The sequence below is a fragment of the Clarias gariepinus genome, chromosome 26 (genome assembly GCF_024256425.1).
Source record: "Clarias gariepinus isolate MV-2021 ecotype Netherlands chromosome 26, CGAR_prim_01v2, whole genome shotgun sequence".
Taxonomy (NCBI): Eukaryota; Metazoa; Chordata; class Actinopteri; order Siluriformes; family Clariidae; genus Clarias; species Clarias gariepinus.
The window spans coordinates 5,217,565-5,238,754 of NC_071125.1; the positions used below are offsets into that span (position 1 = coordinate 5,217,565).

The 21,190-nt window shown below is 39.7% G+C and overlaps 2 protein-coding genes across 3 annotated transcripts in view; one reads left to right on the forward strand and one right to left on the reverse strand.

Annotated features, from left to right (window-relative positions):
- Positions 1-847: 847 nt before the first annotated feature.
- On the forward strand, positions 848-10,210 carry si:dkeyp-97a10.2 (uncharacterized). Its single transcript, XM_053487607.1, has 6 exons — positions 848-859; positions 2,280-2,336; positions 2,949-3,284; positions 7,162-7,398; positions 7,480-7,576; positions 8,315-10,210. The coding sequence occupies exons 2-6, from the start codon at positions 2,285-2,287 to the stop codon at positions 8,373-8,375; spliced, it is 783 nt and encodes a 260-aa protein (XP_053343582.1). The 5' UTR covers positions 848-859; positions 2,280-2,284; the 3' UTR covers positions 8,376-10,210.
- Positions 10,211-19,384: 9,174 nt separating this feature from the next.
- LOC128514328 (protein argonaute-3) overlaps positions 19,385-21,190 on the reverse strand; it is a 38,304-nt gene continuing 36,498 nt past the window's right edge. For both annotated transcript variants that reach the window (XM_053488135.1, XM_053488134.1), the window contains exon 19: positions 19,385-21,144. In XM_053488135.1, the coding sequence (XP_053344110.1) occupies positions 21,036-21,144 (109 nt within the window). In that variant the 3' untranslated portion in view covers positions 19,385-21,035. The remainder of the gene's footprint in view (positions 21,145-21,190) is intronic.

Below are 21,190 nucleotides of genomic sequence, written 5' to 3' on the forward strand. Positions count from 1 at the left end.
ATTAAAAAATTTTTACACATAACATATGATCCATTAATATTACAACGTTTTCCTGCCGAAAAAGATCATGGAGAGACAAGTAAACTTGATGGTTATCTAACGGAACGGTTGAAAATACTTTACACAACACTGTGTAACAAGAGCAACACATTCCCAAGCGAAGCACATCCAATTCAGCCTGACCATGAACCGGCGCAATCCCACTCACACAACTCAGCGAAACTTGGCCAAAGCCACCAGCCCAAACAACCTTCCCCAACAGGGTGAACACATTGACAACCCCCGCAAGGCATGATGGTCGTCAGTCGCCGCCCCGCCCACGCCACACTATAGTATTAGTACTTGTATTATTCATTTATATTTATTTTGTTCACTTTTTTCAAGCACAATTGTACAAATATTACGATACTTTGCAATTCTTTAATTGCAAACTTGTTTAAATCTGATTAAATTTCCTTACGTTTCCTTTCGTATTGTATGTTAAATATTAAATATTTTATATAAATATTTTATAATTTATATATGTATTATATGTATTAAATATTATACTCTTACATATTGATAATATCACAACCCCACAAGGCGGCACTGAATACGAGCACTGTAGCAATCGTACATTAATAAAATTTTACAATGTTAATCCTTAGATGAGGTGATTGAAGTTTATACAAGCGTGCTGTTAATGGATCTGGCAACCACTGGGTGTGGGCGTGGTTTAGATGTTCTCCGCGCCTGTGCTTTTGTGTTTCTCTGAAGCGGAACTTGCTTCAACAATGTGATTATGTAAACTTCATCCGTTTGATCCTGGCTTAGTTCATTCTTTGTTGTTTTCTTGTTGTGGTTCGATCACTTCGTACAGGTATGACTTTGACTAATTTGATGGCTTATATACTGCACAGGTTATATCATAATAATGAATATGTTATTGTGTTTATCCAACACTTTACACCAGACACAAAGCAGTTAAAGGTTAGAGCTGAACAACACGGCTGCTGCGAATATTCTCTATCTGAACATAAGCATTTGCAAAATAGTGTACAGGGAATAAAGTATATGAGTTCAGTAGTGTGCATTAGATCCCCAGTAACCCCACTCAGGTGTGATCAGGGGCAGGTAGCTCATCCTTTTTGGGAAAGATACTTAAAATACAATAGAACAGAATAGATTCCTCAGGTTTATCAATAGTTTTCATTGTTTTCATTCTTGAAATGTGGCACCACTGTAACTATTCTAGAGTTGAAGACAAAATTAAGCATTGACTATGAGAAGTTAGGAAATACACACTGATATTTCCTATCACTGAATATCACTGAATAATGGTGACCAGTGGTTGATCACTGGATATAGTGGTGATAAGTACAGTAATTGGTCACTGGGAACAATGGTGACCTGTGGTTTTTAAGTACTACGGCAATCCAGGATTGGTCATTGGGAATAGTGATGATCAGGGATTGGTTGTTGAGAACTATGATGATCCATGGTTGGTCATTGGGAACAATGGTAAGTCGTGATTAGTCATTGAGAACAATGGAAAGTTGTGATTGGTGATTGAGAACAATGGTAAGTCGTGATTGGTGATTGAGAACAATGTTAAGTCTTGATTGGTCATTGAGAACAATTGTGATCTGTGATTGGTCATTGAGAATTATAAAGATCCATGATTGGTTATTGGGAACAATGGTGATCGGGGTGTTTGTTAATTTGGAAAGGTGATGATTAGTGATAGGTTGTAAAGAACTATAATGATCCATGGTTGGTCATTGGGAACAATGGTGATCCAAAGTTGTTGAGAAATGTGGCGATCCCTGATTGGTCTTTGGGAGCAATGGTAAGCTGTTTTTGGTAATTTGGAACAATGGTAAGTCGTGATTGATCATTGGGAACAGTGGTGATCAGTGATTGGTCATTGAGAATAATAATGATCCATGATTGGTCATTGGGAACAATACTGATCAGTGATTGGTCATTGGTTGATTGTAGGGATCAATGCAAGCGCTTTACAATCAACTTGGATAACCAGCATTTGGGATGTGAGCTACAGAATACGGTACTTGTAGCACGCTAACTATTAATTCATTAAATAAAGACACTATAAATGGGTAAACAGTTGACAAGTTAGCAGATGTGACTACAGAATGATCATAAATGATCACAGTCTTCATCATGCACTCTGAAAACAGGATGAGTAACCACATGAAATAGAGGACACACCTAAATAAACACAGAGGACTGTGGATGTGGGGGTGACGACTGAAATATTGACTGTTTTTCTTTTTCAGCTAGCATGGACCTTGGATCCCAGTGTTTCCGGGCCAGCATCCTGTTCCAAGCATTTGGTGAGAATTCGGTGAAAATGGTGCCTCATCTCTGAATCCCGAATCCAAGCCACAACTCGGAATACTCAGAGAACACTCACATTTCAGATTTATTCAGTTCACTTTGTTATATTTTGCATTTCAAAAATAGAAATTAATGTGATGTTTTTGGGGGGAAAAAACAATAGTGTTTACAATAGCATCAACCAAGTCAATGCCAGGATTTCAAGAACAGACCACATAAACAAACTTACTGAAGTAGTGTAGATGATGTTATGTAGTACTCCAGTTAAAAAGGTTTAAAAGAAAAGGAGTTAATACAGGGTTGTCTTACAGAAGTTGGGCCGGTTCCAATGAGACACAGGACAAAAATTAATATTTGTTAGTTTGATGCTTCACATTAAAAACAGTTCACAGTTTCAGTTCTTTTGATTTACAAGATTGAGACTTGTGTAATCGCTAAAATAAAGTACACCTCTATTATTTTAGCGTAAAGCGAAAGTGAGGATCGCTAGAAGCGAATGTGTTCTGTATAAGTAAAACCAATTACGTGAAAAAAAAAGATTTTGATAATGGTATTAGTATGCCTGTTGTGCTCATTGATCGTGATGATTAAGTGTTTCTGTACCATAGTTCTCCTCCCAAGCTGCCTCTGCCTTTCCGTTCGTCTCTCGTGCCAGCAGACGGTCTATGTGGTAAGTGGAGGGAATTTGGTCCTGACGGCTGATTTCGGCTCGGAAAATCACGTCACCAAGGTCACATGGGAGCACATGGGCAAAGGAAATTCTGTGAAAACCACTGTGGCTGAATATCCTGCTCGAAGCAATGCAGGACGAGTGACCTTAGACAAGGGCGGGGCCGTAATGACGCTACGGAACTACCAGGGGAAGGACACCGGCATGTACACGGTCACAGTCCGAGATGAGAAAGGAGACCAAAGTTCATCACAATGCGCCGTTAATGAGTACGGTATGAAGTGACTGTATTTAAGTTTGATAGTCACCACCATGTTAAATACAGATAGTATCTTCTTTATTAAATTTTATGTGCACTTTATGCAAGATGTCTATCAAAGAAGTAAGGAAGATCTTCCTATAACAGACTAAACAATGTAAACATGTTTTATATTTTATTAACCATCTATCTGTAGTCCAACTAGGGACTGTGGAGGCCATTGGTGCCCATTGTATTTATTCCTATATCAACATTCACACACTACAGGCAATTTGGGAACACCAATTAGCCTAATCTGCATGACTGTGGGAGGAAACCGAAATACCTGGGGGAAACCCACCAAGCACAGGGAGAACATGCAAACTTCATGCACACAGACCCCGAGGCAGAAATCGAACCCAGACCCTGGAGGTGTAAGGCAACAGTGCTAACCACTAAGCCACCATGCCGCCACCACATACATCATAGCAGCTATAGCATTCATATCAAACCAAGATTTGTGATGTGTGTGAAGTTCTTGTGAAAGAAGGTGTAAAGCCGATTGACATTTACAGAAGACCTCAAGCACAGTAATTGTGATGAAACACTCAAACATTTGAACCGTGAAAAGATTTTTTAAGTAGGCAGTACGATCCTGGCCGAGATGGCTCCGAACCCACGGCAGTCGTTCCTGTGAACATTCATCGAGTAGAGGGGCTGTTCCTTAAAAATCGACAGCTTTTGTCACCAATTTGTAGAAGACACGTATCCATCTGTAGGAACTATACACACAATCATTCACCAACACCACTTGCACATTACAGGAACTTAGCTAGGAGTCAGCTCCCACATCCACCATACAGTCCTGACCTTGCCTCATGTGATTTCCATGTTTGGGCCAGTAAAGGTGTTCCTGGGAGGCCAGCATTTCTGACTTGAAGCAGGCAATCCGATAGCTCTGGTGTACTGAGATAACCTTCTACTTTGATGGTATCCAAGCACTAGTGCATTAGTGTTGCTGGGGATTATACAAAGAAATAAAGGGAGTGTGTTCTGGTATATTCAGACCATGACCCCTAAAATATTAGATCAATTGCAGAAATCTTCTTATCAACCTTAAATGCCGTACTGTTTAGTAATCCTGGACGCCAAGTGTACCTGGTTTACACAATCCAAAAGCGACTTATAAGTAAACTGTGTTGGAAAACTGACCCGAAAGCAGTGTTTTATCAACTCCTCAGTAAGGAAAGTAGCCGTTGGCTGTCCTGAAAGTCGCTGGAAGTTGCTAAATGACATCATTGCATAATTGCGATGTCATGACAAAAAGTGAGTAGGTAAATTTTTATTTATTTATTTTTTTTTTAATTAAAGCACTCAAAAAAAAGCAATAATATGCAAGTGCTAAACCAAGTCTCAGCTTAACACAGAGCATGTATCAAGATTATTATTATTATTATTATGTAATAAATTAGATGAAATGAGATAAAATAGAAAAAGAATAGAACAAGCTAGTGTTGGAGGCCTGTTTTGCTTTTGTTAATTGTATAATAATGAAAAAGAAAATAGATAGAATACAAAAAGAAACATAGAAGATAGTGTTAATTAGTTAATGTTAGTTTTTCTTTTTAAGAATTTAATTATTAATTAATAAACTAAAGTCACAAATTTCTTTATCCGGGCTTAAAGTGACTCAAAAGAGACACTCTTTATATATATATATATATATATATATATATATATGGACACATCAACGTCTCCAAAAGTATCTAGTATCACCAGAAAAGGTCACTAGATTTGTCGCTAGTCGTTTTTTGTTTTTTTTTTAAATGTGTCGCTAGAGGGGTCTGAATACTTGCTAAATATAGTTGGCAACTATATGTTGAACGACTTGACTGCAAAATCATTAACAAGGTACCTTACAGGAAGGTTAAGGACATAACAGGAAGTAGCAGCCCATTATATGTTTTTTGTCATTGTTCTAATTAAATGACCATGGACCAGATGTCCAGCACGACCCGATTATACATCTATGCCTTCGCTCTCTTTTCACGCCTAATTAATGGACAGTGAAAGTTTGCACGAACAAAGTACAGCCTGTTATTATAATCAAGGTAAAAATACAAAAGTGCACACAACTGAGACTCCTTCTTTTACGTCTTTAAGAACGACTCGGTTAAATAACGAATTTTAAATTAGTTCATTGTAAGTCTTTGGTTGTTTGGAGCATAAGGCATGCTAAAACATCTGAAAAAGCAACACGTTCTAGAAAATTCAGGAACAAATGAGAAACAAAGTAATTGGCATGTATCGTCTTCCAAGGGTTTCAAAGCCATTTCTAAGATTTTCGCATTCTATTGAATCCACAAATAGAGAAAACTCCAAGAATTACTCCATAAGACCAACAATGACTCCAGGGGTTCTTTCATAAAAGTTGCCTCATTTAAGGTGATCGTTCATGATTTAACAACAAAGACGGAGACTGGGCAAAAAATGGCATCCATGGGAGAGCTCCAAAGTGAAAGCCACTGCTGACCAAGAAGAACACAAAGTCTCATCTCACATTTGCCAAAAAATATCATGTTTATCCCTAAGACATTTGGCCAAATATTCTGTGGACTGATGAGACACATGTTAAACAAACTAATTTAAGTTTTTTTTTAAGTGGCCTAGTCAAAGTCTGGACTTAAATTAGATTGAGATGCTGTGGCATGACCTTAAACAGGATAAACCCTCCAGTGTGGCAATGTATGCAAAGAAGAGTGGGCCAAAATTCCTCCACAGTGATGTAAAAATTCTTTATTGCAATTGTTGCCACCAAGGGTGGAGCAAACAGTTATTAGGGTTTAGGAGGAAATACTTTTTCACATAGAGCCAGGTAGGTTTGGACAGCATTTTCTTCCCCTTAATAAATGAGGCAATTTAAAAACTGCATTTTGTTTTTACTCTGGTTATCCTCGTGAAATATTAAAATGTGTTGATTATCTCAATCCTTTAAATGTGACCGAAAATAAACAGGAAGGAGCAAGTACCTCCTTAAACAAAGTCACGTCAAATTTAATGGTTTCAATGAGTGAAAATGATCACAGCACTTATCTGAAACAGGAACTGTTTTCAGGAACTTTATACAGGAAGAACCCAAGCTGTGACAAGTTCCTTCCGGAACCTTCGCAGCTTGATCATAGTGTATAGTCCTCTTGTATTACAGCAACTTGTCAACACTAACAATGCACACATTCACACACTACAGACAATTTAGGAATTAGGCCAAACAGACCCAAGACGGGAATCAAACCTGAACCCTGTTGGTATTTCTCAGTGCTAATATTTATTTAAGAGTACACAAATCATGTGCTTTGATAAACATAGACATAGCCTAGGTAAAATATCTCTCAAGTAAAAGTAAACATCTTCCATTTACAATTCTACTTGAGTGAAAGTACAGAAGTACCTACCTACAAATCATGCATGATTTGCCTTCCCTCTGTGTAATGGCTAATCGTGTAGCAGGTGTTTGAAATCAGAAGTGGATACAATTCCAATTTCCAATATAATTATGTAAATATTTCATTACCATCCAAGTCTTGCACTTGGATCTCTCTATGCTTGATGGGTTTCCTCCCCAAGGAACAGTCCAAAAATATGCGCTGTAGGATGATTGGCCTATCCGAATCCTTCCCATTGTTTGCTTGAATGTGCAAGTGTGTGCTTGTGCTCTGCAGTAGTTTGGCACAATCCTGGAATAAGATCCAGGTAATCTAGATCATGGATTTCATGCATTTTATCCGTCCATAACTGAACTTAGTATAACATATTTGTTTTAGACACCTTTGATCAGCTAACTTCTGCAAATAAGGTATTCATTTGTTCTTGTACCCATTCAGTTGATTGTCTTTTGTATCCGTGTGTATCCCAGTGGCTGTGCACCACGTGTCAGTAATGGTGAACGTCTCGCACTCCATCCTGCACTGTATGGAGGCCTGGGGGACGGAGCCCGTCTTCCATTGGCTCCACGAGAAAGTGGCAGTCACAGATGCAGTGGGTCACGTGTCACCAGATGGCACCACTCTGCACCTGAACACGCCGCTGTGTGGCCACTTCACATGCCTGGTGAGCAACAAGCTGGGGCACAGCTCATCTACCTACACCGCAGGTACGCAGGAGCAATGAAAAACAAATATACAGCATATGCTAGTTTTCCAGGGAATTACAAGCATGTGTGTGTGTGTTTTAGCACCCTGTGAAAGAGAAAGCCGAAGCAGTGCTGTAGCTGTCGTGTGCCTCGTACTGTTCCTGCTCTTGGCTGGAGGATTTTCCTATCTGCTCTGGAGGTACACACACGACCCTGAACACACAGTATAATACACTTTCAATAAACATTTATTCATATGGCACATGAAGAAGAAGAAGAGTTTTTCTGATTTCCCTAGTAATCGTTGGCATAATATTAATGTTAGAACTAAGAAGTAAACTGCATGAAGGCTTGCGGTTGTAGAAAAAAAATCAGGGTGGTGTTATGTGATCCTGTAGAAAGCGAAGTCATTGTTACCACCCTGAAGTTGCTTATTGTCTTATAACACCATGTTCTGGAACTCACTCTTTCTGTTACTTACTTTATAGCTACATTAAATATTGTTGAACGCCAGAATTGGTCATTCTTGTAAATAAGACAGACATATGTCGACCAGAAAGTGTAAAAGTCCAGAAAATGTACGTACTTTTACTGTTACAAAGTGCTTGCACTTGAGGCTCTTATCTTAACCTTTAAATGAACATCAAACATCTTACAGAAAACATCATATGTTTCTCTATTCATGGATTAGAGGATGTAGCATGTCTTCGTCCCTCCTGGACTGGTAGTAGTAGCCTTGATGAGGACAGTGTCCTAATGATGGGTGGGAATTGGATAATACTAATTTAGGGCGAAAATCAGGGAAAAACACACACACACACAAAAAAAAAGAATTAAGCTGATTTGACCAATCGGATTTGAGGATTTAATCCTGTTGCGCAATACAAATGTGTTCAGAGGATAAGAACGTTCTTGTTGTTGTTTTTGTTGTGTTCAGGAGATGCCCTAGATACAGGAACAGAGGAGAGAGACTGCAAGAACCAGAGGACGACATGTAACCTCTACACTCGAGTCATGGACCATGGAGGAGACGTGTTCTCAGAGATTGATTGGTTCAAGTTGACATTCGGTTTAGAAGACATTTCTGACATGCTACCAGGGTTATGGTCATGTTGGACAAGTAAAGTGAAGTGAAAAAGTTACCTTTTTTTAAGCATCTTGGCAACAGCTTTAAGCAAATAAACAAGTGTGGGAAGCTTTTTCAAAACAGGAACATGTACAGTTTACTTTATTTCCTGTGGTTTTCTTTTGCTTTCTCTGTTACCAGACTTGTCCGCATTTCATGCTTAAAGTATTAAGACAACAATACGGCATGTATTATAGTTCTCCCTGTGCACAAAACTAATGAGTTCTATCTGATTGAAGAGTCTGGCTGTGTGACAATGGTATTGAGCCGTGGCTTGGGTCATCTCCGGACCTAAACCCGATAGAACGCTGTTGGACAGCAGCAGTCACGAAACCGTCTTCTAATGAACACTTGATCTTCAGGAAGCGATCAAGCAGGCCAGGATTGAGCGAGTGACACTAGAGTATTGCAGATGGCTGTTTGACAAATTGTTATATTATTATTATTTTGATTGTCATTATTAAAAAATATAAAAATATCATTAAAACATTGAATTTCACTTTTGCCTCAATACTATTGGCCAGCACTGCGTATTGTGTTCGTGTGTATTGGGGATGAGAATCACCAGGGTTCAGGCTCTGCGATATTATGATGATACCTACAGTAGCTGCCGATTAAATATCCTCATTCAATATAAATTTTTCCCCCAATTTTGTTAAAATTCTCAACAAACTAAAAATAATTTAGTCTTAACACACTGGACGCTGCGCTGCCTCCCAATGTGTTGTCTAGCCATCAAAATGTGGCCGTTCTCACAGTGCTACGTTCTCAATACCTCATTACAATGGCGGCTGAAAGTAGGTGGGATATTAGTGCAAAACAGAACATCTACAGAAGCCTGATGTGTTTTGGAAACAAGTGCAGTGGACTGATGAAGTTAAAACAGAACTCTTGGCCACAATCAGCAAAGGCATGTTTGGAGTAAAAAAGGAGCAGCATTTCATAAGAAGATCACCCTGCCAACTATTACGCATGGCGGTGGATCTATCATGCTTTGGGGTTGTGTTGCAGCCAGTGGTACAGGTGGAGGGAGGAATGGATTCCACTAAATACCGCAAATTCTGGAAGCAGACATTACAACATCTGTGAAAAGGCTGAAGCTAAAAAGAGGATGGTTTCTACAACAGGACAATGATCCTAAACATAGCTCGAAATCCACTATGGAAAACCTCAAGAGACACAAGCTGGAGGTTTTGAAACGGCCATCACATTTCCCTGATTTAGACATCATTGAAAATTTGTGGGTAGTTCTCAAGAGAACTTTGCATGCAAGACGACCAAAGAATATTACAGAACTCGAAGTCTTTGGCAAGTAAGAATGGGAGAAAATCCCAAGTACAAGAATTGAAGGACTTTTAGCTGGCTATAAAAAAGGGTTTGCAAGCTGTGATATCTGCCAGAGGAGGTGTTACTAACTACTGATTATGGAGGGTGCCCAAACTTTTGCACAGTGCCACAATCATGTTTTTATTTTTTTATCTTTGTTCAGTTTATGGCATAAAATGTAACTATGCATCAATGTTTGCTAAAAGTATTGTGCGTTTTTTTTTTTAATTATTTCCAAGAGAGACTATGTTAACATCTTTTCAATAGAAAATCTGTTAACTGCAAGGAGTGTCTAAACTAAAGTTTTTTTTAAATTATGTAAAAATCTGGTCCTTTGTATTAAGCGTTGCTAGATTTGTATGAAAATATTGAAGACTACTAATAAACAACAAATCATATATTCTATACTATTTATCTGTTTTTAAATGCATCCAGTAACTCACTTGCCCAAGCACTTTATAAGAAACTCCTGCATGCCTCGTCATTCATGCAGTTATCCAACCATGTAGCTGATCACGCCAACAGCATGACATTAGGTTCACATTTACCATCTAAATGGAGGGAAACCTTGAAAAACAAACCTGAACGACGAGGAGTAACAGTCCTGTAAATGGAAACAAAAAAGCATGGGGGGGGGGGGGGTGTACAGTAATTAAAAAGTACATACTTGTAATGGCTACACCTTCAGTGGCATAATGCGTCATTATGTTACAAAGTTAAAGTTAAATCTCAACCAGGCTTCATGAACATGGTGTTCTTCAGCAGGCTTCCCGGTCACCTGATCCAAATCCAAAAGAACATCGTTGGCATGTAGTAGAATGGAAGATCACAGAAAAAAGCCTATTGTGAAAGATAACGACCCTTACCTCCAATTTAAAACATGTGGATCTGGAAAGTATTTTCTGGCCGCACATCACAAGCATTCCACAGAGACTGGGAAGAACAGGAATGCGGTGAGGCGTTTTAAAGTCTGGGGATCTGTAAAGAACAATACAGGTTTTTCACTCCATTTGCACACGAAAAGCTTAATTATTTATTAAATGCTGATCTATGGCTTGTAATGGAAACTCAAGCCCGGACAAACCCCGAAGAGTTTGCTCTCCCTTTGAGCGCGTCAGGATTCAGGTCACGCATCAGAAATCAATTTAAGGCACACAGAACAACCAGCTAAAATGGATTTCTTTAATTAAATAGCCGGATACACACTGGTTTACTTACATTCAGGGTCAGCGAGGAGTTTGTTAACGATGATCTAATTAGATCTCGGATTTTCCTAACGAGTGCAATAAGGCAGAGAGTAAGCAACAACCTTGTTAAAGATGCTCTCGCCCCAGACGAAGCGACTCATCAGGCTGCCCACGGCTGCTTCTTCATAATCACTGATAGACCCTGTGCCCTGTGGGTTTGGATGAATTTTTTTTTTTTTTAGTTCGCAAACCTCAATTCAAGTCTGGGATTTAGATGAAGGGGGAAAAATATTGTAAACAAAAACAATGTAAACAAACTACAACTATCACATTTTGTTCTATTATCCCTAAATGTTTTTTTTTTTTTTCAGAAATGCTGTTAAAACCTTACAATTATAAAAATTATAATAGTATACAACATCTTAAGCGGGCAAATTAGCTATTGATCCTGCAGCACTCACAGCGGTATTCTCTTACACATTATGCTGAATATCCGTCTTCAATTCTAACATGGACTCAACTACAAATAGAAACAAACAACTGTTTTATTCTTCTTATACCATGATGGATGCACCACTTCCCTACTTACCCTGACACGCCCATCACTCTGGACTAGGATCAATCTGGACTCATCAGATCACATGACCTTTATCTATCGCTGCACAATCCAATCTTTGTGCTCCGTAGAAAACTGAAGCCTGATTATTTTCTCTAAGAAGTAATTTTCGTATGGACACACAGCTGTTTAGTCCCAGTTCTTCTTATAGGGTGACATCAGGTAAACTGGGCCACTTTTTTTGTAAATCACTTGGTAAAGCTCCAAAAAAGCACTTAGTGAGACTGATTTGTGTTTTTATTTTTTAATATGGTTTGTTTTCAACATGGATATGCTGAATTAATTGAATAAATTATTATTGGTTAGGTGATATAACTTTTAAAACATCAGTTGTTGCACATTTTTAGCTGAGCAGTGTTCAGGGAACGTGGGCCACCTCTTCAGGTAAAACGAGCCACTCATCAGCTAAAATGAGCCATTTAAAATACAAAGGAAACCAGTCATTTCTGATAAAACAAATCAATTAACTTTAATTTGAACTCATTTTAACACAACATAACACATTCAAGTGTTGATCTAATAATTCATAAAAATAATCATTGTTCGACTATATGTGCCTTCTGCATTAAATGCTGCCAGACAAGTCGTTGTCTCCCCCTTTGGCTGGCCAACCTGTCGAACGAAATTTGTTGAACTGAACTGGTCCTGAAGCCCAGACTCGTCACAGTTCCAAATATATGCTGGTGTGCCCTCAATACCCAGCTCAACCAAAAGGTTCTCATATTGGTTAAACCATTGGCTGATCACCTCTTTGTTGGGGCCAGCGGCCCGTGCTGCAGACAGGACCTCTGGCTTGCGCATCCCGAGCTCTGGATTGCGCTTTATAAAGTTTTGAATCCAGTAATATCCAGCCCTACCTGCTTTCTTGGAAAAACCAGATATGTCATTTTTGGCTGCAAAATCAAAGGCCACTTGCTGGACATCACGTTTTGTGAAGGGAAACCCCCTCTGCGCCAAGGTCTTGAGGGGGGCAGCAAGCTCCCTTTCCGCCTCCTCTGGAAGGTAGGGCTTCCGCCCTGACGCATGTTCACTGCCAGTCACCTTTCCACTGATGCGTCTTTGCAGTGTAGATCGCGGCACACCCCATGCTCGTGATAAGAAGTGCACACTCACTTTAATTCCTTTCTTCACTCCCTCCCTGTATTCATCTAAGGCCCCCTTCATGCTCTCCTCTTTACACAGATTGTCTCCTCTTATCCTTTTTCCTCCTCTCACTTACTCTCTTTTTCCTTCTCCCTCTCTCCTTTCCTCTCACTTCCTTCTCATTTGCCATACTTACTGTAAATAAAATATTTACCACCATTATTACTGTTGGGGGGTCATGGAGAGTGTGTGTTTGTGTGTGTGTGTGCACGCATGCATGTGTACATGCAACCTGTGCAGGTGTGTTTCGGTCGGTATAGAAGTCTTTACGCACATATGCGCACACACCCTCACAGACACACACTCGCTCACACTCACTCACACACATACACACACACACACACACACATATATATATGAATGTGTGCTTGTGAGTGACACAGATGATGGCCCATTTTACCTCAGTGGGTTAAGGTAAATTGGGCCACGAAGAAAAACATCAAATTTTGAAAAAATATGTTTATATACCAAACTAACAGCATTATTTCTGATTTATGCCATCAAGAGATATATTATGCATAATATTTTTATGTCCATGTTTTTTTTTATAGAGTTATCATCCTTATAATTCTTACCTACTGTGTACACATGCTCTGATTTCTATTGTTGAAGTTTAGTTTTTTTTGTACAGTGCAACATCAAGCATCAGAATTTTCTTTTTTAATCACAATTCTTAAAAAGATCCTTCAGTCCTGCGCTATACCTCCAAGTTTTAATAATGTGTTGAACAGTTCTTAACTCAATTCCAGTGATTTTAGAAATCTACCTAGTTGTTATTAATAAATAATTGAATCCTTTTAAAAAACTTGATTTTTTTTTTCTTTTTTCGTTAGGTGGTTTAGTTTAGTATATTTATAGTTCTGGTACATTTACCAAAGAGATTATCTTATGTTAGGCAGTTACACCATAAAGTTATTACAAAAACAAACAAGCAACCAATGTGGCTTGTAATGTTACAAAGAAACTAGAAACTATATTTTTCCACATTTTTCTCTTTCCTATATCGGAATTGTTACAAATCAATAAGTTTATTTAAAGAATGCTAAACAAACACCTGTTTAAATTATCATATGAATAATTACCATCTAATCATGAGTTTACAAACTGTACTGTGTGTGGAGTATCTGTCACACGAGTCCCTGTGTACATAATCTCAATAGAAATAATAAATACTAAAAAATAAGCGTATTACAACTATTTTGCAACCAATTAAAATCGAAACTCAACATCATGTGTTGAAAGAAAGGCACGACTAAAGAAAGCTGGTTTTCTATCTGGAGAAAGAAAGGAGAAGAAAAAAAAACAACACAGTTGTTGCTCTTGATATTCAAAAACTGGATGCAGAGGAACATGAAATCCCATTCTTATGAATTTACCGAGCTTTATATGTTGTGTACGTCAGCTCTGTGGCACAAATCGCTTGATGAATACATTAGAACACGATACAACAAGTATCACATTTAATGCTTTATGTAATATAGACCTCTTTCAGCATGGATGTAGTGAGCTCAGAGGGGCTTAAAGGCTCTGCGATGGTGGGAACAGAGCTGGCAGAGAAACATACACCTGCCTGGAGCCTGATAAGGACCAAGAAAGGTTTAGTGTTTATCAGAGGACACACAACGTGACGCAGTGTAAGCAAGAGCCGCCTCACAAGCCTCTGGCCGCATTCAGAACTTGGACCGTGTGGGGTTTTGCTCGTGCTCGTGGGAACAGCAGCAGACGACGCAACAGACAACGCAGGACTCCTCCAATGCAGGCTGCTTTCGAAGTTCGGCATCATGACGTTCGCTTGGTTGATGATGAAAATCAATGCGCTCGTAATAAATAAATTCCCTCTGCAGATAATTTCCAGCAAAGCCCCAGAATGGACCATTAAAACGTACACAACGAAACATCTTAAAAGCAAAGCTTTTTTTTATTGCAATTAGTAGTGAAAGATACACTTCAATCTAAGGCAAAGCAACACTAAAAGGCCATCAGAGAAAGAGTTACAAAACATACATAAGAAATACTTTTAAAGGTAAAATAAAAGACTCCTTGGTGTAGCGACACATACAGAGAGAAAGAGAGGAAAAAAAGGGGGTGGGGGAGACAGAGTCATGGAGCTCCTGGACGTGAAACATTCATAGAGAACGTCCTTGAGACCCCTCGAGCGGAAGGACACTTGGCTTTAAAAAAAAAAAAAAAAAGAAAGAAAAATATGAATTCATACTTTGGTTCCTCCTCTAGAGATTAACTTTACTGTTTAAAGCTCGTGGTCAAGGAGTTCAGCATCCTGTGCCGTTACTGGACACCAAAGGCGATGCATGTACATTTTCAATTTTAAACTTTTTGTTTGTTTGTTTTTTGTTGGATCAGCTAACTCGTGACACTTTACAGCGCCTACACCGTAGTCAATTTGGAATGCTGGAGGGCTTGATGACTTCAGTAAACAACTATTTGTAAACAATTCACAAATCCAGAAACTGCTGTGTATGTGCGTTAGTCTTCGTGCATGAACTCCATAATTCTGTCCCCCTTTTCGTTAAAATGTAACGGCCGAAGACGAGACCTGCGATCGGCGACAGGACAGAGGTACGAGCCGTGGCCGTCGGAAACCGAGGACGTACGCTGGATGAGTAGTACTGTTTTTCAAACGTTGGGTTTCACACTGTTAGTGGTTCATTAGACGCGACTGCGAGTTAGCGTACTTCTCTATACAAACTAAGGCATTTAATAAACAGAATTTTTTAATAAAAAATTGAAAAAGAAAACAACCACAACAGTTAAGGCTGAGGCTCATGTCATCCGAGTGGAATGGGACTCGTTTTAATTTCCTGCTCTCTCCTTAAATGGCTCTAGCACTAAAGACGACTTTTTATTTGAGCGTGCGTGCGCAACTGCAGGACAAATTTCCCCAAACAGAGTGCGCAGAGGGAAACTTCTATGGCTGGAGTTTAGCAGCTCTGAATTTAAAACACGTCAGCTTTGTTTTATTGTATCATCATCAGTGTGGTTCTCTGTCCCCTAAACGGTAAAGAAGTCGCGTTCGGAGGAGGGGGCAAGGTGGAGAGGGAGGAAAGGAGAGAGGGAGGTAGGGGGACGTTTGGAGTGCGGCAGCATGGTTTGCTCGTCATGTAGTGCTAAGTTTGGCGTTAGCATGTACCGATGATCGGTCGGTTAGACGATAAGCTGCGAGAAGAAAACCGTCTCAAATTCTCTTCACATTCTCACTTAAAATTAGACTATTAGGAAGTCGGTCTTATTTGGAGGGCAGTATGTGGGGACGGGTCCTTATCTCGAACAGGAAAGGCAATCCCGTGATTCTGTTTACTAGATAAGAGTAAGAGAGCTGGCAAGAGTTCACATCAAGTTCTCATGCAAGGGTGTGCTTTCACGGTTTCATGTTAACGTTAACAAGCTTGTGTTATTTAATCTGTCGGGGACAAAAACTAAACAAAGAGTGATAGATAAAAAGAATGACGGAGGATGTTGGTGTTGGTAACAGAAACCAACTTTTTGCACATGGGTCATGCAAAAAATGTTTTTTTATTTAAATGGCATGTCATGGTTCTATAAGAGGAACAAAAATCATGATGAGCCGCTTGAGGTGGTTATGGTTGCGCCGCACCATGTCGTGCCTAAGAATCATTTCTTAAAGATATGAGAACAAGCGTCATCATGTCTAAAAGTGCTCAGCGAACAGAATTTGCGGGATTGCCTTTTCTTATGCAAAAAACGAGGATGCCCTCTGAATGGTGGTATATGCGATAATCAACATGGATTCTAACGTTCACGATCGTAACACTGTTGAGTCTCGTGACGTACAGTATTTTACATCTGATCATCAGCACACACCTGATTCGACCGGACTAAACCGTATCTAAATGTTTTACACGATGATTTTAAAAAGCGAGAGAGGGGAAGAAAAAAAAGAAATCGGCTCTATGGTACGGCATCCGAAGAGCTCTCGTCAAAAACAGAAGAAGCGACGACCGTTTTTTTAGAAAATGTGTGCCCTCCAATCCCCCCTGAACCTACCCCCCTCCCCCCACCCCGCCCGCTCTTGCTGCCCCCTCCTTCTCCGTAACTCTGCCTACTACGCGGAGACTCCAGCCGCACTTTAGAACTTATTCAATAAATACACCATAAAATATTTCGCATATGTATTTCGAATATATATTAAAAAGGAAAACAAACAAAAAAAATTAAATAAGACAAAAATGTAAAGTTGGCTCAATAAACAGAAAGAAGTGTTGAAGAGACACACAGAAAAAAAAAAAACACTTCTTTTCTTACAATGATATCTACTTAAAACAGTTAAAGATAAATGTCATCAGGCATTAAGTCTAGCACTGATAATGTAATCAAAGCAACTGTTGCCACGTTTTTTTGTTTAACTAGTTGAACTTTTGCAGCATACAAAGGTCAGTGAGGTGCAGTGATTCGAGATCTCTTGCAGAAGAGGTATTTCCTCCTGGAACGACGGGCGTGACCGACAAGCGCCTGAGGGGTCTCTCTCTCTCTCTCTCTAATCGTCGACCCTAATACTCCAGGACGAAAGTGAAGTTAATATATATTTATATAAAATAGACTTGATTCGTAAGTACTTTCTCTAGGGCATTGCACGAGCGGTGACCCCGATGTGACCACCTGAAATGACCTCGAACCAGCGGGGGGAGGGCGGAGGTCTCGACTGTCGAAAAACAGGCACGTGCCAATATTAAATTTAATTCGCAGATGTTTAGTAAGGAGGAACAATTAGAATCTAGATTTGCTTCCTCATAAAAAGTTGCTGAGTCATTCTGTTTGGGGCGGAGCTAACCCAGAACAGTAAAACTGCACTGCAATGCAATCGTTATACGAAAGCCGCTCGTCTAATCGACGTTCTTCTCAATGGGCTGCTCGAACACTTTGTTGTTGTTTTTTTTGTCCGGCACATGCCTGAAAGATAATGTTTTTGAACCCCCAAAAAAAGGAAAAAAGCCCAAACAATCAGAAAGCAAGTCAGTCTTTCTTTTTTTTGTCTGGGTGGCAGTCTTTAAAGTGCTGTGCTAGGTTTTTAATCTGTGTGTCAGGTTCCCTCGTCCAGAGCACTTCCCCCCCGCTGGTCCTGACACAAAACCCAGTTCACGATCATAAACATTTTCTTTTCAAAAGATATATTTATATTTACTTGGCATACATCATCATTATTATTATAATAACTGACTATACACGGAGACTTCACTTCGAGTCTCGTTCTTTTTCATGAAAACACGTGAATGTAAGCTTGTGCATGCGTGTGCAAGAAAGAAAACTCTTTTGATCTGTCACAGAAATTCAGATCCTTCAGCACCATCATGAGGAAAAGGCACTTTTCTAAGGACTTTTGACCTCTTTTGGCTCCACACACTGAAACACTGGGAGAAAAAAAAAGAAAAAAAAAAGGGGGGAAAGGCCTACGGGTTTCAAGGTCTCGGTTTTTTTCGAGCCTCGGGGGAAAGGACGGCGAGAACGTCGGCCTCTCGAATCGTCTGACGCGGAGAATACTCATGAGGCGACTGCTACAGACCGAGCACCATCCTGTCCAACAACATGCTACAACAATTTCATAACACAGCTGCTACCAGATTGTTCCGTTAAACAGGAATTACTATTATTATTAGTATTATTATTATAAATAATCTACATTGCTGTTGTGGTGGGATAACACTGACGGTCGAGTCCGATAGTGGTTCGGTTGTTTAAAGAACTACTCGCTCATCACAACGGTATCAACCAGGCTTTCACGCCTGTGCGGCTGTTATTAAAAGCGTTCCAAAGAACGCAGACATGCTTGTGATGAGGAGGCTTCATATATTAATTACGTCTCATTAGTAGAACATTGGTACTTGCCTAAAAAAAAACAAAAAAACATGAGAAATGGGATTGGTACAAACTTTACACGCTAACATTGCATCACCTGATTAGACGGTGAATTTTGCATTCAAACTCACGGTTACGCTCAACTTGATCAGCACATGCACTAATATATCTCTGCTCAAAAAGATGCTTCGGACACAAAGTACAGCCTTATAAAAAGCACATTCTTAGTCTCTACATGACATAATCTTGCACCGTTAACACCGTCTATAGTATTTAGTAACATCAGAAAGTCAGTACATTTTTTATCTTTTAGTCTGAGAAATAATTCATAAACAAACAAACAGAAAAAAAAAGTTATAAATACGTCAGCTCTGGATTGGAAAGAAACTCAGATTTTTTTTTCTATTCCAGTAAGTAAGTAATAAAAATGCCATCAGGGCCGTGAACTGGTTTGAGGTTTAGGCATCGTATGTATGTATGTATGTATGTATGTATGTATATATATATATATATATATATATATATATATATATATGTATGCATGTACCACATCCGTCCTCTTCAACGCACCTAGATCAGGCGCAACCTGGAAGTTGGCTCTAACAGAAAGAGATATGTAGCCAGCACCATTTGCACGCTCCGTGTTCCCCACCCCTCACATCGAAATCTCTGTATTGTGCGCCATAAACGACGCACAGTATAGCACCAAGCTTTATTCAGCTTTAATTAGTGCAGGTTACCGTCTCCTCGCTTACACACACACACAAAAATAAGAAGAAAAAAAAAAAAAAAACAAAAACACAGGACGTGCTTCAGAAAGAGCAAGAGAGCTTGCAGGTCAAATTCTATGCTGCCCTCTACTGGCCATCTATGCTGCTGCATCATCGTCTCTCTCGTCCTCGCATGAACCGTCAATCTCGTCGAAGGAACCTGTACAAATAGCAGCTAGATCCTGATCAGAAGTGGCAGACGACACGATTAGACGCTTCTGCAGCGCAGGATTAAAAAGCTGGGAGGTTTACACGGGCGACGGATCCGAACACGACTTAAAGGCCACGCGAATACTGATCGGTGTAAAGGAATCAGCACGAAACTGAACTAAACAGATCATGGCTTTCTGTTGTGACCTCTAAGCCTTTCTTTTAAAAAATTTGGAAATCACAACTTCTCCGAAACTGCATGCCATCTTAATGCACTGCATTAACCGTTTTCTCATTCTTTAACCGAAGAAAAAAAAAAACCTTCTTAAAAATACTCCTTTTTCTAAAACCAGGCACTTGATTTTAAACCTCCTTCTATTATTATATTAGCTACTCTTTGTTTTTTTCCTCTGTTCATAAGTGTAAAAAGTGCACGAAAAACATACACATTTCCACACGGAACTCTACAACCGTCCAGACACAGAGCGCTGTTCTGCCTTCATTTTCCTCACGTCCTAATTCATTTTTTTCTCACATGATCCAGAAAACTGTACTCTACACAGGACGCTGATCGATTATTGCACTAAAATGGGAATATCACAATCTGTCCTATATAACAACAACATGGCCTCTACTTGTTTTTTAAAACGAGAAAAAAAAAGCAGAAAGATCTTTAAAAAAAAAAAAAAACAGGCAAATAAATACTGGGAGCAATTAAAAACAAAACCAAATGGAAAGGAAACTACGGTACTATACACACACACAAAACATTAACAGGTAGGATCACTTTGCATTGTAGTAAAATAAAGGCTCAGTGATCCGGACCGCCGTTGGAGGACTGACACGGCATGAAGTGTAAGGGCAATGAACGAATAAAGAAAGAGATAAAGAAGAGAGAGAGAAAGAAAGAAGAATAATTTTTTTAAAGGCGATTTGTAGAAACATCTGGCCCTAATGGATAAATTTTTTTTTTTTGATGTTCCTAATGAGTAATTTATAACAACTGACACTCGATGATCGAGCAAAGGGTGAACCACGCCCATTTTTTAACTACTTTAAGATTTCATGGATGCCAAAAAGAAAAAGAAAAAAAAGGGAGAAAAAAAAAAAATCCGGGTGGTCAAAGTGCTGCGGTTACAACCTTGAGGTAAACAAATCAAGCAGACAGAAAGGGAAGAGAAATAGAAAGAGAGAGAAAGAGAGAGAGAGAGAGACTCCCTTTTGTTTGGTGCGAGTGTCACCTTCCTCCGAAATAAATAAGTAAAACATGGTTGGCTGGTTTAATATTGCATAACAGTGCTGAGTTTTGGGTGTGGGATTAAAGCAGGTGTCGCTCACAGGCCGGATTTGGGTTTGGCGAGACCCTGCCCCAAAAAAACAACCACCCCCCCCCTCCCAACCACGCTTCCTGCCGCACAGTGTCCGGTCCGCATTTAGGAGGAGGTGTGTGTGAGTGTGTGTGTGCGCGCATGTGTGTTTGTGGGCAGGCGAGTGGGATGAATTGGGGGCTCTCAGGCGAAGTACATGGTCCTCAGGGTGTCGTGGTGAATCTGCACAGCTTTGGCCAGGGCCTGGGGGTCTCGTCCGTTACTCTGACCCGAGACGTGGCTTCCCTCAGCACTTGGGGTCGAAACAGAGAGAGAGAGAGATAGAGAGAGAGAGAGAG

Excerpts from the sequence above, each read along its gene's own strand:
- si:dkeyp-97a10.2 (XM_053487607.1), top strand. The coding sequence starts at position 2,285 with ATGGACCTTGGATCCCAGTGTTTCCGGGCCAGCATCCTGTTCCAAGCA. Across the intron at positions 3,285-7,161 it reads ATGCGCCGTTAATGAGTACG|TGGCTGTGCACCACGTGTCA; the intron begins GTATGAAGTGAC and ends TGTGTATCCCAG. Across the intron at positions 7,577-8,314 it reads TTTTCCTATCTGCTCTGGAG|GAGATGCCCTAGATACAGGA; the intron begins GTACACACACGA and ends TGTTGTGTTCAG.